Here is a 16,430-nt window from a genome sequence, read left to right as displayed (position 1 = left end):
AGAAAAAGCCAAAGTGAATAAGTTAAGTTTGTACCCTGGCCAGGAGTTTGTCATGGGAGCAACTCAAGGTGAGCTTGGCCATTAAAAATGAAAATAAAAATCACTTCAGACTAGGCCTAGAAGAAGGAAAGTAAATTGTTTCCATTTCAAGTTATTTCATTTCTAGAGCCTGAGGCTTCACAGTGGATTATATCTTAGTCTCCTCAGAATTATCATTCAAGTCAAAGAAAGTGCATGTTTTACTTGTGCTTAAAATGTCTGTCTTTAGTAAACCTGTTATACATAATAGTTGCTGCCATGCTTTAATTTGGGCTGTGGATCATAGGTGATTGTTATTAAAATCAGATGCCCCTCTATTTAAAACAGAGATTTAATTTAGTAGACAGGGGAGTGAGAACAGAAAAAAATATAATTTTCCTTGGGATTGCTCTCTACGTGAAGCCAGGAGCATCATGGTCTATCAGCACTTTGGGCAGCATGGGACCATGACTCTGTGGTGATGTTATCAACTTACAATGTTGGAGTCTGATGCCTTTATAGGAAAGAAATACCCCCATTTTCTTCATGTATGAAATGTGATTCCTCCATCAGAGACCAAAGAGAGGGGAAAATTTTGAGTGGGTAAAAAGGAAGTAGGAGGTGTCAGGAAATGGTGGTTTCCATTATTACAGCTTTCTGTTCCTCTAAGCCATTCACCCAAACAAACACACAGTTTATAGAAACACGTGACAGGCATCAAAGTCAAAAATGAGTACGGCATGGCCTTTGTTGCCAGAGTGCTCATCCTCCAATCCCCAGTACTGTGTTGGGGGAGTGAGGAATTGTTTGACCTAAGGCCTCACACATGACAGGCAAGTGTCTAAGAGGCAAACGTTGAACAGACTGTCCAGCCTCCCAAGCAACTAGGATTACAGGCCTGGCTAAGAGCCTTTTTTACTGTTGGACTCTGGTTCATATTTAAATAAATACATCGTTTCTCCTAGTAAATGATTGATTCTAGGATGTCTTAGACTAGCAGGTGGACCACATATGTAACATGGGGGATTGGCATGTGGTAGCACCCCCATGACATTCACTACTGTGGCTCTATGTGTTACAGTTCCTGGACCTTGTGACCCTGAAGACTTGATCGATGGAATTATTTTTGCTGCCAATTACCTTGGTTCCACTCAGCTACTCTCAGACAAAACTCCCTCCAAAAATGTGCGCATGATGCAGGCCCAGGAAGCAGTCAGCCGGATCAAGGTGAGGGGGTCTGCGTGGTCTGAGGTGGTGGGGTAGCTGGGGGCACCTAAGCAGGCAACATCAACCCACAGCTCTTAGAGAGTGGACTAAGATGGTGCAAGCAGGGCTTAGTCCTGTCTAACTAAAAGCCTGAGTCTTGATATATAAACCCTATTCAGGTTTCTCTTGAGAGTAAATCCATATATATGGCCATGGACTTTGCCCTTTATGTGTCTAAGTCCCACCAATGGCTTCCCACTAACAACTAGAGGCCACTGATTGGAGCAATCCTCTGTTAGGTTCTATTCAAACTGTCTCAATTTTAGTAAGATGAACTATTTGATTAAATCTTACTTGGGTAGTCTGAAGAAGTCAGGCAAAGCCTAGTTTAAACTAGTTTGAACACAGTCACAATCCATTTAAATGAGTTTTATCAAGACCTAAAGGAGAAAGCCAATTGGATACATGGAGAAACAATTTCCTCTAGTCTCAATAATTCATGAGGAGATTGGGCTACTCAGAATCCTTCTGTAAATGCAGAACTCCAGAGTCTCCACCATAATGCCGCCTAGAGTTACAGACACACCAGGGTCGCAGGGATGCTGGCTGGGCACTCATGCTATCCAAAAGTCCCCGTACTGTCAGCAAGAGAAACACACTCAGAAAACCGGCAAGGTGAAAGGTTAGGATTCACCAGTTCATGTTTTTTTTCCTGGTTTCAACTAGTTAAGACTGAATCTTCTCTGCCCCCCTCCTCTGGTACCATAGAGCCGGGTGCTGATGTGGTTATACAGAGTGAAAAGGGATAAGAAAAGGCTGCTGGAGGCCTTTATCTGAGGAGAAAAGAGGATCCTTGAGTCCTGTCTTTTGTAGGATGATGGGGGAGGATCACAGTGGAGGAAGTGAGTCCCTTACCGCTAACCACCGCAGCTCAGGGGAAATAAACCAGCCAATAGAGGCACCAAGTGTCAAGAAGAAAGGATGTCAGATATAGAATGCCAGATATAGAATGCCACAGGAGTGCCCTAGAAGTTAGGAGGGAAGGAGGTAAGCACCTGAGAGAAACCATCTGATAGGAAGCAAGCTTTACAGTAGCTCATGGTTTCAGAGGCCTTTAGCCCATGGGTGTTTTGGGTGTGAGGCAGAAGAACATGCAGAGGCACATTGTTCACCTCACAGAAACAAACAGAAGAGCCATATGATAATCCCTTCTTCAAACACCCTCCCCAGCACCCAGCTGTCTACTTTCCTGACCACTTGCTGTCTCTCAGACCAATCAAGAATAACGTAGACAAGAATAACCATCATAAGCTCATCTCTTCTCAAGCTAACATTTTAAACATACCTGTTCAAGCCATAATTAATCTCCAAATGAAGAAAACAATGAAGATATTAACTCTTCCACATCTCCCCTGGTACACTAGACAAACTCAACTGTGAGCCCCTGTGAAAAGCAAGTTAAACACTTGCAGCATGTAATGACTCAGGATAAACATCGGCATTCCAAAAGGGAAGAGGAGACAAATGACAGGAAGGAATTGAACAGCTAGACCCAAACCCAGCAGCTAACAAAACCCTGTAGCCTTCTGTCCAGCATCTGGAGGAATGTGGCAGAATAACATGAGCTTCAAAGGTCCTGGGCAGTGTCCCCTGCAGCCTGGCCAATGGTAGCCCACGAGGTTTGCCTCTGAAGGCTGGAGCTTTAGTGGCTCGTATTCCTGTTCTTGCATCTGCTTTCCTGGCATCTCCATTTCATCTGTCTTCACCCTCATATTTTCACATACCTTGAGGGCTCCCCACAAACCAGTAGCACACAGACAGCACCAGTATGTGGCACCAGCCCAAGCAGTAGCTGGACCTCCTTGGGCCATAGCTACAGGAGCCTCTGGATGTCTAGGCAGCTGAGCCCAGCCAAATGATTTCTATGGAAACAACTTCCTAGGCATCTGTATGCATTCAGAGCACCCCAGCAGCCTTCTCTTTCCTGGGAAAGTCTTTCAGGTCAATTTACATTCTCACATCACTGAACCTACAATGAATAAGATCTTGCCGATTCCTGAGGTGCCTTCGAGGCATCTTGTACTTGTAACAAAGTACTTCTCTTCTGCTGGCGGCTTACTTTTTAGAAACCATGCCTTCCATAACTCAAACTTTTCATGGACTTTAAACCAAACTGCAAGGTTTTTATATCTTTCCACCCTGCCTCTACTCCCCATTCTAACTAGAAACCTGACCCAGAGCGACAGCCATGTCCATGCAATAGCCTGAATGGCGACTGTCTTAAAATTCCCTCTGCCAGATTTAAATAGAACCTAACATAAAGTCTTGGCATATGGACAAAATCTAACACAAGTGGCCGCTAGTCAGTTTCCAAGTAAATTCCTCATTTCCATTTGAAACCCCATGAGCGGTTTTTACTTTCCAGAGAGTATTATCCGAGCTCTTGTCATTAGTACCCCTTAAGCCCTGAGGAGAGAATTCTGGGGATGCTGACACATATCTCCAGACTCTTCCCACAAACTGCTTGTGAAGGCTTCTGGGCCTTGTAATCAGGTCATGAAGATATCGCCTCCACTGGTACCAATTTTCTGTTCCTTTGTAATCGGCCATGACAAGTGCTTGATTGGTTTCAGTTCACAGCTGCAGAGCCCGCTGACAGCTAAGTGTTGTTTCTGGGCTGTGGTGGAGAAGAGCGCCTTGGCAGGAGGGTGGGAAGAAGCTGCTTGCCCCTTGGCAGCCAGAAAGCAGACAGGCTGCAAGAGTGAGTGCTTGTCTTCTAGCTTCCACCCACCATCAGTCGGGACTGGGACTAACCATTACAGCCAGTGCTGGCATACACCTGCCATTCCCGTGCCCGGGAGGCTAAGACAGGAAGGTGCCTGGGCTCTATCACAAGTGCTGTCCCTAGATTAAATAAACAAGCAAGATTACGCATCTTAAGTCTGCAGCTGCCCAGTCACTCCTCACTCCCCAGGATGCTCTGTGGTGTTCCCTCACCCCTCTCATCACTACCTCATTAAGTAGCTTTCCATTGCCCCTACCGATGTAGCCTCCCAGTGTCAGTTGCTCTTGTGACACCCTCACTTGTAAAGCAAACCCTTCTCTCCCCAGCTCAGGGCCATCCTCTTCTTAACTACCCACAGGAGGTGTGGTAAGCTGTGACTGGGGCACTCATCCTAATTCCTAACATATCAATGGTAACTTCAAGTCCCTCAAAAGCCACTGCCCTGATAGCAACCTTAGTGTTGAGTCTGGCTTAACAGTTATTCCATGTGTCAGGGTCCATCCAACTACTTCATCTGTGACACGCAATCCTTGCCTGTGCCTTGAGGACCCCCCCTCCATGATGTACATGCCTTATCTTAAAATGAGCCTCTTCCAGGATGATGGAAGATAGGTTCGTTTAGGAGACGCTCTGGCTACGCTTGCCCCAGACTCCCACCCAACAGGGCAGAACCTGGAAAGTATAGTAGTAGCAGTTTGACCCTCGGGCTTTCTGGGCTTGGTGCGTTAAGTCAGCTTTCCACCACTCAGACAGATACCTAAGATAATCAAAGGACAAAGGGTCTGTTTCGGCTCACACTTCCACAAGTGTCGGCTCACAGGTACTTGGCTGTGTTCCTTTGGGCCAGTGGTGGTTAGTACAACATTAGAAGTCCATGGTAAGAGCAGGCTGCCCATTTCATAGTAGCCAGGAAGCAAGGAGAAAGGAAGGAGTCATGGCCCAGATAACCCCTTCAAGGGCATGCCCCCAATAACCTAACTTCCTTCCATTAGACCCCATCTCCTAAAGGTTCCACCACCTCCCAAAGTAGCACAGATTGGTTACCAAACCTTTACACATGGACCTTTGGGAGAACATTCTAGATCCAAGTCACAGCAGTTGGCTACCTCCTTTTGTTTGCCTCACCCCAGAGACACACTAATGCCAGAAAGTTTCACCATGTCTTCCTCATCTTAATTTAACACCTCCCAGCAAGGCTTTTAAAGTAATGCATAAATCACTTAAGAAAAACAAGCTAGTTTTCAAATGGAGTCTCAGTCCAGACTCCTGCAAACACCACACGTAATACTAAGTCCCTCGGTTGAGTGGTACCATGAGCCTCCCAACAACTAAACAGACCACCATGACCTGTCATAGCTCTCCTGATGACTTCCTCACAGACAGAAAGTGACTAGGAATGGGTAGAGACATCTCTGGCTGTCACACTAACACTAACACATGGCCTTTGGGCCAGAACCAACTATGCCCCACAGTCCGAAACCATCAAGAACAAAGAGTCACACATGAGAATTGTGTCAAAATACCAAGTCCCATGACCAGGGCCACTTAGGTGGTCTATCCAGAAGAAAGCAACAATCTGACTTTAAGGGTTACTGGAGACTACCTGGACCAGAAAACTGAGAGTTGCCTTGAGGTTAGTTTCTCACTCCAAAATATGATCATCTGTGTCTTTCCACTCCTCTTACGGCACTTAAGGAGGACTAAGGTGGTGCTCAGAGTGGGTAGGGGTGGCAGGCACAGCGTCTTCTGGACAGAAAGCAGCCCACATGGTGAGCAGCAGCCTCCCTTCACCAGCTCCCCTGGCACCAGCCATACCCTGAGCTGCTTTCTTGACTCCTCAGTGGGAGCCAACAGTGTGGTTTTACCTGTAAGTCCAATTCTCTCATGAAAATCAGACCCTTTACTCTGAAGTTCTCAAGAAGTGACCAGCACCCCAAAACCTCACAGCGCAGTTAAACCTCAAATTAGATGGTACTTTCAAAACAAACTGATCATAAGTATGTTTTAAACCTACCCAGAGCAGAGTGGGTATTTGAAAACCATGTATTTATCTTTCACAAGTAAATTGAGGTAGTGTGTGGAATTCATTATAAAGTAGTAAAATTAAATGGTTACATTTCACTTACAGCAAAGCAAATAAGTATCATTTTACTATGTGCTTCTGTGCACTCGAGGGAACTGCTGCCTGTCAATAAATGGTTTCTGCTCCATGGTCCTTTTATATCCATCTAAATGCTTCTCAGAATGACACCACACACAGCCTGAAGCCTTTTCCCATTGTAAGCAGAGACGGCTGTGCTGTCCATCTCACCTAAAAGGCAGCAGTGTTGGGAGCTGGCTCAGACCCCATAGCAGGTCAAGGATGGGTGTGTCTTCAGCAGTCCAGTGGGCTCCAGACCATGCTCTGAGACATCACGCTCTGGGAGACTGGCTACTTCTGGCCTTTCGAGAACAAGTTCTTCTAGGTCACTTCAGCACAGTAGACAGGGTGCAGCAGGGCCACAGACTTCAGCGTCTACCCAGGAGAGGAGAAAGTAAAGCAGTGCTACACATTCCTTCTCCAATCTGCTGTGCAGTCCATGATCCCAAGCCAATGGTAATCTCTAGCCCTCCCACTCACTTAAAGCAGGCTGGTTTCTGCCCTGGTCTTCTGGCCTTATCTTCTGTCTCACTCCCCATGGGAACCTCCATTTTGTTCCTCTCATTCCTGTGCCTCTATGTTATGCATGGCCAGACAGATGAGGACTTTCTGGTTTTGTGATCTACCCAGCAGATGCCAGCTTGAAGCCAAAGCTTCCACTTTTCTGAACATTCCTGCTCTGCTGGGCCACATCCATCCCACAGACACTTGGAATTTCAAAAGTTACTTCTTTCCTTTTCTTTTTTTTTTTTTCAAGACAAGGTTTCTTTTCTTTTTTCTTTTTTTTTTTTTTTAAGACATGGTTTCTCTGTATAGCCCTGGCTGTTGAACTTGCTCTGCAGACCAGGCTTGCCTCAAACCCACAGAGATCCACCTCCTCTGCCTCCAGAGGGCTGGGATTAAAGATGTACACCACCACTGTCTAGGAGTTACTTTTTCTTTAACAATGCAAGTGTCCAGAATTTTTTGCCAAGTGGAAAGAGAATTTAGATTTGTTTTTGACCAGACATTCTCTCATACATACACATACATGTATCTATGAGACTTTGGTTTAAAAGGCTGTTTCTATGGAGATATTTGTGATAGGCACTTTAGAAGTAAAATTTAACCAACATTCAGTATTAAACCTTGAGAAACTGGCACTCTAATAAATGAACCAGAAAGGCTGTATACCTGATGCTACAGTATGGCGAATTGAGGGATCTGAAAACAAAGCCCTGTTCCATCTACCAAGATACAGGAATAAAGCAAGTCTATACAGCAGCAACAGAATTCAAACTCATCTGCCGTTGCTTTCCCCACCTGTGGACCTTTGTCACTATATCGTAGAACTACTGTCCTTGCAGGAAATATGCATGTACACACACACACACACCACCACCACCAGCAGCAGCAGCAACAGCAACAGCAGCAGCAACCAGGAATGCATTAGAACTGTGAGTCTCAAAGTATGGTCCAGAGACCAGCAGACCAGCAGATCAGCATTGTGTAGAAGCCCGATGAACATGCAAGCTTTCCAGACTAACCCCAGACTTCTCAAGATAGAAGCCTGGACAATAAGGTTATAAAAGAGTCTGTATTGATAGACTCCAGGAGAATCTGTTGTGTGCAGTAGCCTCTGAAAGCATTATGAAGCATCTTCTCTTCAACTGCACTCTCCAGAACTCTAGTCATGCTGAGTACTTGCTACTAATAGAGGTCCGTCATCAAATAAGTTCGTGAAACACTCAATCTCTGGTTATTTTCCAAATCTGTTTCCTTGTTAAAGGCCTGGAGAATGGATTTTCTTAAGATGGACAGTAATAGATGCTTAGGATTCACTTTTTTTCCACAAACAAGAACTGCAAGTCAAGCGCGTGTAGCTGTGTTCTGAGCTAAGTGACTAGGCTGGGGTTCAAAAACCTGAGACAATATAGTAAGAGAAATACATCCAGGGGAGAGGGAGTCTAGTCCATCCTTTGCAGATCCTAACAGCCCATTGTCATAGGCATTGACAGTCCTAGCTAGAGGAGTTTCACAGTCCTCGTGGGCTTGCACCCCACCTAAGTAACCTGAAATCTTCCCTGTAGCTTTACTGTAGAATCTCCCAGACACATTTGCACCACCCTGGCTCAGTGTGGAACTGCCTCAACAACCTATCTGAGCCCATCAGAGTAACTGACTTAAGCTGGTACTTTATCACAATGGGGAACAGATGGTGACCCCTCAGGAACCAGTCATCAGATAAGCATCCTCTGAGACCGTTTGCCATGGTGTTGTTTGTGAAGACTCACACTAACACCAGAACTGAAGCTGATTCACTCTGACACTCTGTGCCACACACACCTGCTACTGACAAGACATGGTGGTTGTCCTGCTGCTCTGCCCACCAGAATGTGCTGAGGTAGCCTTGAACAGCTCTGCTTGCTATTCCATCTGTCACCCACCACGTACGCAGGACTAAAGAGGCCTGAAGGGGAACTTGACCCTGTTCCTGCCAGGCCCTACTCCTCCTTGATCACTAGGGTCCAGGAGTGGAAAAGGAAGGCAAGAAGCCCCAACCTTTATGCTGTCCCTGTACATACAAGAGTTGTAGGGGCTGAGGCCCCGGCAGGCTCTCAGAAACCAGCAGAGGAGAGGGCCACAACCGTTGCTGCTACCCCACCTATCTACTTCCTAATGTCCTCACACTTTGTCCAAAAGGAAATGCAGTCAGGATCGGATATAAACACCACAGAGGAGTGGTTCCCATCAGCCTCTCCTATGCAATGTCTGAGCCAAAGCCACTATCTGTTCATAGGATAAAGAGTTCAGGTCCCTTAACACTACTAGGACTGCTTATACCCTTACTAGTAGCAGAGCCGACATCAGTAGCTGCAAACACATGGCTGAGGAGGTTGACACCACTGCCTCCTTGGTAAGATTGTCCATACAGCATTTCATACATTCTGTTGTTGACACCTACTGCCTAAGCTGCTAATGTAGCCTTTATTTGTGTAGCCTACAACATCTCTGATTCTGACACAGCTTGTACATTGCCTGGTCATGAGTTAAAACCAACAAAGCTACGGGAAGGCTACCCTACAGTGTCCAATTGGAAATAAAGCCAAATGCTTAACTAACTGAACTCTAAAATAAGGAGACACATCTTCAGGAGAAAGCCACTTAGGAGGCCACCTCTAACTAAAGTAGTAGTGATCTGAGCCGCTGGATGTAGAAAGCTCAGTACAGAGACACGAGAACCACGCCATGTCCAAAGATGTTACTCTTTAGCCACAAATTCCAAAGAAATCAAAATGGATGACATGCCTGATAGAGAATTTTAAAATGCAGACAGAAAGAAGCTCAGTGAGATCCAAGAGAATATTTTAAAGGCATCAAATGAAATTAGGAATAGAGTACAGAACAAGAATGAAAAAAAATTAAGAGCAATCAAATAGAAATCTTGGAATGAAAGAGAATCAGAAAAGACCAACAGACTAGTTCAAGGGGAAGACATAACAACGGAATTTGAAAAGGGGGCTGACTATGCAAATAAGAACCCCAAAAATCCCGCAGGAAGAAGGAAGGCAAGGGAGGAATATGTACTTAGAATCTTTGAAAGCCAGGGGTGACTTATATTCCTGTAATCCCAGCATACCTGTAATTTCCATAGTTGGGAGGTTAATACAGAAAAATTGAGAATTTGAGGACGTGGCTACATAGCAAAACTGTCTCATACAAGCAAAAAGCAAACAAAATCTTTGTAACACTCTGTCTTAATTAGGGTTTCCATTGCTGTGAACAGACACCAAGACCAGGGCAACTCTTAAAAAGGACAACATTTAATTGGAGCTGGCTTACAGGTCCAGAGGTTCAGTCCATTATCAGCATGGCAGGAAACATGGCAGTGTTCAGGAAGCCATGGCTCTGGGGGAGCTGAGAGTTCTACATCTTGTTCTGAAGGCAAACAGAGGAAGACTAGCTTCCAGGCAGCTAGGAGAAAGGTCTCAAAGCCCACACCCACAGTAACAACACTTCCTCTAACAAGGCAACACCTCCTAATAGTGCCATGCCCTGGACCAAGCATATTCAAATCACCACACACTTTAAGGTGAATAAATATCTATATCATTGGTTAAGGACACAGGGAAATTATTCCATGAAACAATTATCAGAAGATTAGAGATAATCTTTGGAAAACTATGATCATCCAGGTATAAGAGGACTATAGAACCTCTAATCTAACCAGAAAAGACCTTCACTCCAGCATTATAATCAAACTGTCAAAAGTCTAAGAAAATAATTTTACAGGAGAAAAATACCGTATATCACTTCTACTGTACATTCATTATAAGAGCAATAGACATCTCCGCTGGAATCCTACAGAATATAAAGGAATGGAATATCATAGTCCAAGTCCTGAAACAAAGAAAATGTCTATCAGAATTACTCTACCAAGCAAGACTGCTCTTCAGAAATAGAGAAAATTAACCCCTTCCAAGAGGAGCAAAAACTGATTTATGACCACCAGACCACCTAAGGGACACCTCCTCACAGAAATCAAAGAAACGGCTAACATCATCAAAGCCTGTGAAAGTATAAATCCCCGTAAAAGAGTAGCTACACAAAAGACAAGTGGAAACAAATCAGGCATCACCTCTGCAATAGTCAGTCCAAAGCTAAGACAGGAAGAAAACGAAAATATCCCAACAACTACAAGGACATCATCAGGAACGGTAGAGATGGCTCATGGGTAAAGCACTAGCCACAGAGTGTGAAGACCTGAGTTGGATTCTGAATATCCATGGAATTGTCTGTCTGTATTCCTAGCACCAGGGAAGTAGAGACAGGGTTCCTAGGGCAAGCAGGCTAGCTAGGCTAACTGAACTAATACGCACTGAGTTCAACTGAGAAACCCTGCTTCAATATGTAAGGTGACTGAGGAAGATGCCTAGTGTCAACCTCTGCCCTCCATCCTCACCACACAAATATAGCACATAACACATATACATCACAGGAATACATCCTTACCTATCATTAACAACCTCAGATGTAAATGGACTAAATTTTTCAGTTAAAGCTTAGGGGACTTGCTGAATGAATTTAAAATGCCACAAGCCACCAGTATGCTGCCTGCTAGTAATCCACTTTACAAGTAATTACACAGACAGTAAAAAGAGAAAGATGCAAAATGATACCCCAGGAATAATCAACAAGGACTATCTATCTATTAGACACTAGGACAGAGATAAAGGTAGTCACCATGTGACAATGAATCAAGTCAACAGCGAGATACAATTATAAGTTAATATGCACCTAATGTTAAAGCATCAAGTTTTATACACAAACATTATAACACTTGGAGAGAGGATCCAATACAGAAATAGTGGGAAATTTCAGCATTCCACATCAGTTAAAGAATAGCCAGACCTCCTCCTAAAGTCAAATTAATACCAGAGTTAAGTTATACTATAACTCATATGACTTCTGGACATTTACAGAATAATCCATCCAGTAGCTACACAACACATTTTCAAAACATTTAAATCATAGGCCAGATCCTTTCTGATCACTATGACTGATGAAACTAGAAATCAATTAACAAGTAAAACTCTAGAAATTATACAAATACATAGAGATGGAACAACACTGAGCAGTCAATCATGGGGGAACTGACAGGTGAGGAAAACTTTTCTCCAATCAGCAGTTAGAGAGTATTTTAGTTACTCTTCTATTGCTGTAATAAACATCATGACCAAGGCAACCTATAAAAGGGAGTGTAGAGTCCATGATGGTAAAGAGAAGGCTTGGTGGCAGAAGCAGCTAAGAACTCACATCTCAAACCCTAAGCAGGAGGCAGAGAGCAAACTGAATCATACAAGTCTTTTGAAACCTCAGAGCCTGCCCCTCGATAACACACCTCTTCTTCCTTCCCAAACAGTTCTACCAACTGGTGACCAAATATTCAAACATATGAGCTTATGGGAGCCATTTTTATTCAAACCAGCACAGAGAATGTGGCTAATGGTAGGTTCCCAATGCTCCAGAGGGTGGACCCACACCAGGGCACATGGGCAGCACTAACTGGACTTAGTAAATTACCAAATCAATCAATCATCAATAAATAAAAGACATGAAGTTAGGAAGTCATTAGAATGGGTGCATTGGTTACATTTTCATTATATGTATATATGAAATTCTCAACAAATAAAAAATAATAGAAAAAAACAAAATAAATACAACACAATGCAACTGAGTTACAATAAATTACATTTATGAGCTACATTTATCAGTGCCTACATAAAAGATAGAAACTTTGCAAGTGCCCCATTGAAGTACCTCAAGGGCTTGGAAAGAAAGAACTATATAAAACCCCAATAACAGAGATCAGCAAAAAAAATACAAAAGATCAATGAAGTCAAGAGTTGTTTGCACAAATAAAGATGGAAACAAAACTGATTCAACCGAACATCATAGCTTCATTGGGGATGATTTTTTTTTTAAAACTTCATGTTGACAAGTTAGACAACCCCTGATGACATTAAACATGTGACTAGAATAGCAAGTGGCGGTCAACACTCCTGCCATATGGGGACGCACCTTGTAGGATTTAAACAGAAACTCCCTAATTGTTTAAGCAAGGAACATCAGGATCGTGGTATGTATCTGGCTAAAGCCTGCTGGTGGAAACATTTGTGGGAGAGACCTCTGGAGAGTTTTTGCCCACGTCCTGATGCTCTGGAATGTCCCTCTCCACACAGCAAGGACACTGTGACTATTCCCTGTCTAGAGTACAAGAAGCTTGTGCTAGCTCCCCTGTCTTCCTCTCTCCCGGGACTCTCAACTCCTCAGCAGAGGCTAGGGAAGTCCTCTGAGCCACAGAGGCTGTGGGTGTCCACGCAGAGGGTCTTCATCTCCATTCTCTAATCTGTGAGGCTCGTGTGATGATGTCACAAATGCCATTGCAGGATTGCTTGTTGCGCACATTTTTGTTCCTGTCATCCTCTGCCATTTTCCTTTCAATCTGTCTTTACATAGCCTCTTCCAGAGTTCTTACTTTTCCATTCTTTTGTGGTTTTGTAAAGTTTCATGGTAGAATTAAATGTTCCATCATGGTAGCTTTGTCTAAGTCCTGTCACTTCCCAGCTTGCTTGAAGAGATCCGGATCGTTAGAGAAGATGCTGCTGCCTCCTTTCAGGCCTTTGCATATATTGCCTCATTCACTGCTCAGACTGGAGGGGTAGGGACTCCTGGGAGGTAGGTAGTATTAGCCCCATTTTACTGGGAACTGAGTCATTCCAGAAGAGAAGCCTGCGTTATTGCACAAAGGGGAGTGTAGACTGAAGGGCTAGATTGCCCAAGCTTGAATCACAGTTCTGCTACCTCATAGCTATGTGACACTAGGCAGTTAACCTAGCCTTTCTGTGCTTTGTTTCCCTCTTCTTGTATGGCTTACTATAATTCCTGCCTCACAGGGTTGTTGAGAGTTTTGACAATGATGTGTGAAACAGTTAGAAGCATCCTGGCAAAGGACCATAGCTCAGTAGATGCTAGCTAGGTAAGAACAGATAGACCAGCAGAGGCCCTCCCCACAGCATGACCAACCTAGAGGGACTGTCAATGGTGAGTGCCCAGTGCACACTGACCCTGAAGTGAGAGGGAGGGACACAGCTCTGATCCTAGGGTACTGCCATCCTCTGCCTTGTGAGGTTTTAGCAGCCTCTTCTACTCTTTCATTCCGGCTCTGACATGTTCATCTCGTCAGTGTTACATCGAAATGTTATAAATCTGCTGCATAAACATTTTTAACTTTCTGGAAAACATGTCAGAACACCTATCATGAAACTTGGTTTGCCTTCCTCATCTTTCTGTAGTTTTGGGGTCTGAGTAATTTATTGATGATGAAAGTAGAACACAGTTCCCTGGAGTCGAAGAATTGTTGGACTTTTGATATCAACAGCAATAGGAATTCCTGGGCCATTTCATGGTACTGCAAGAGTGGAAAGAAAGGAAGCATTTCAGATCCTAGAGGAGAAGTTACGAGGCAGATAAAAACTGACGTGGGTTAGAACACCCAGAGAAGGCCTCTCACTCACTCCCATGCCCTCAGGTCCACTCTGAGCCTTCTCAGATGCACAGATACACCCACTGGCTTGTGTGGCGGTTAGTACAGCATATGTGTGTTTTATTACCTTCCAAGTCTTCCAGAGTAGATTGCTCACAGCCGTCTCATCACCCCGGGAAGAATGGTGGGGAAGTTGTGTGGGAGAGGGGTTGCCCCTTTTCCTGGGTGTATTAGTAATTAGCTATGCAGTATTCGGATGGCTGACTCATCCGGTCTCCACAGTGGGAGAATGCAGGCAGCACATTCTAACCACTAGTGAAACAGAGATGCATTGCTGAGAGCACAGTTTTTCCTACAGGTAAGTCACCTAGCCACCCCCATCAGAGCAACACAGCCTTACCCACTGGTACCATAGCTTTCACAACAGGTCAGCTTCACCGCCCCCACCTGTGACAACAATCCAGTCTTCCCCATCCATCACAGTGAGGCAGCTTTTCCCATACCCTTCATAACATCGCCCACAGTCTGGCCAGTGACTAACATTGACATAAAACATATAATATATACAATTGAGGAACTGCATCCTACACCTGTACATTTTAATTATGTATAGCAGACACAGACATAATGCCCAGTGTACTGTTCAAAGACGTTTTTTCTTCATGTATTCATTTTATCTTTTAAAACAGCCCTGTGAGGTAGATACTATTTTAATCCATATATTACACAGAGAAAGCAGAAATGTTAACTGGCTTGCCTAAAATCACAGCAATAATAGGTAACAGAGTTGAGATTTGGATTTAGAAAGCTCAGCTCAGCTTTTACTAGCTATGCTATCTCTTAATTGTGAGTAAAAAAGAGAAATATGTCCACCTTAGTCAGGTACAAACTATATTAATCTTATAAAATTTAAGAGGAAATTATTGCTATGGGTAAATGGGGTAGGGGGAAAATTCTAGGATTGACTCAACAGGAAGACATACTACCCTAAACATATATGTATTCTATAATATGGCTGCAAACAGAGAAAGCAAAGACCGATTGAACCAAAGCAATACAAAGACAAGTCCACAGTAACAGCTTGTCAATAAAATGAAGGAACAAGCAGGACAGACACACAAACACAAACCCACATGAGAACTGAAAGATCATGTTAACTGACAACTGAGACTGCCTACTGTGCAATCCATACAATGTGCTCACCCAAGTCAATCCTGGGCTTGGTAAGCACCTTTCAAAAAGACTGGAACCATACAGAACATGTTCTTAGACCACAGTAAAAGTGATTCCAAGACCAATGCCAAAGGGATAGCTAGAAAACCTCCAAATATTTTTGAAATGAATAACAACCCTTAAATGATTCAGGGTTCAACGATTCCACCGCCCATGTTGTAGTGTGGCAGTAGAGAAATGCCAGTGCACAAAACTGCAGCACAGCTAAAGCAGGGCTCAGAGACGGATCCAAAACTTCAGTAGAAGAGAAAAGTCTGGACAGCTGTAGCTTTTTACCAGAAGCAGCTGAGGGAAAAATCAGCAGGTTACTCCCAAAGAAAACAGAAATAAAGACGTAAGCCGAAGTCAGTGAGGTAAGGGAGCCACTTGATAAGAACAGAACCAAACTTCGTTCTTTAAAAAATCAAATGACAGTGAAGCATAATACACCCCTCCATGCCCATCCCCGACACTCGCATTGTATTAGGAATATTCCCCTTAAAGTGGGGTGTGTCCTCCTACAAGCGCTTTATACCCCTAAGCAGTGTTAGTGTGTCCGTTCCCTTTTTGACTGAGTCTGCAAATTCTTTTCTAACTATTCTCCTGTCTCTGTTTGTTCCATGCTAAGCAGACGGCCCAGAAATTAGCCAAAAGCAGGAAGAAGGTGCAGTACAACTTCATCACTTGATGTTACGCCTGTCTGGTTTCTTTTATGTTTCGCCTTTTTATGATTTCGTGTTTTTGTTTTCTGCATCCAGCAAGTTTTTTGTTCCGATTTCGTTTTGAGTCGCTCCATAAGCCAGCCTCTCTCCAAACTTAGTTGCCTCAAGTGGCCATTTTTCTGTTGCTCATTTGGTCATTTCACGTCAGAGGAACGACAGGGAGCAGATTGGAGATGCTAAATGAATCCTCTAGTGTGGAAGCTGCAAGCCGTTCAGGAGCAATGATGTGGCAGGGACCTGGGACTACTCAATTACAGTTACATTCCATTTGAGGATTTCTCAGATTGCTGGATGCAAAAAAGAAAACCCACTAATAACCAC

The 16,430-nt window shown here is 43.9% G+C and overlaps 1 protein-coding gene across 3 annotated transcripts in view; it reads left to right on the top strand.

Annotated features, from left to right (window-relative positions):
• The window catches only part of Apba1 (amyloid beta precursor protein binding family A member 1), a 204,775-nt gene that overhangs the window by 171,253 nt on the left and 17,092 nt on the right, over nt 1–16,430 (top strand). For all 3 annotated transcript variants that reach the window (XM_028764032.1, XM_028764033.1, XM_028764031.1), the window contains exons 5-6: nt 1,100–1,245; nt 16,019–16,051. In XM_028764032.1, the coding sequence (XP_028619865.1) occupies nt 1,100–1,245; nt 16,019–16,051 (179 nt within the window). The remainder of the gene's footprint in view (nt 1–1,099; nt 1,246–16,018; nt 16,052–16,430) is intronic.

This window comes from Grammomys surdaster, unplaced genomic scaffold (assembly GCF_004785775.1).
Source record: "Grammomys surdaster isolate TR1022 unplaced genomic scaffold, NIH_TR_1.0 141, whole genome shotgun sequence".
Taxonomy (NCBI): Eukaryota; Metazoa; Chordata; class Mammalia; order Rodentia; family Muridae; genus Grammomys; species Grammomys surdaster.
Note: the sequence above shows the minus strand (reverse complement) of the source record. Positions and strands in the feature narration are given on the sequence as shown.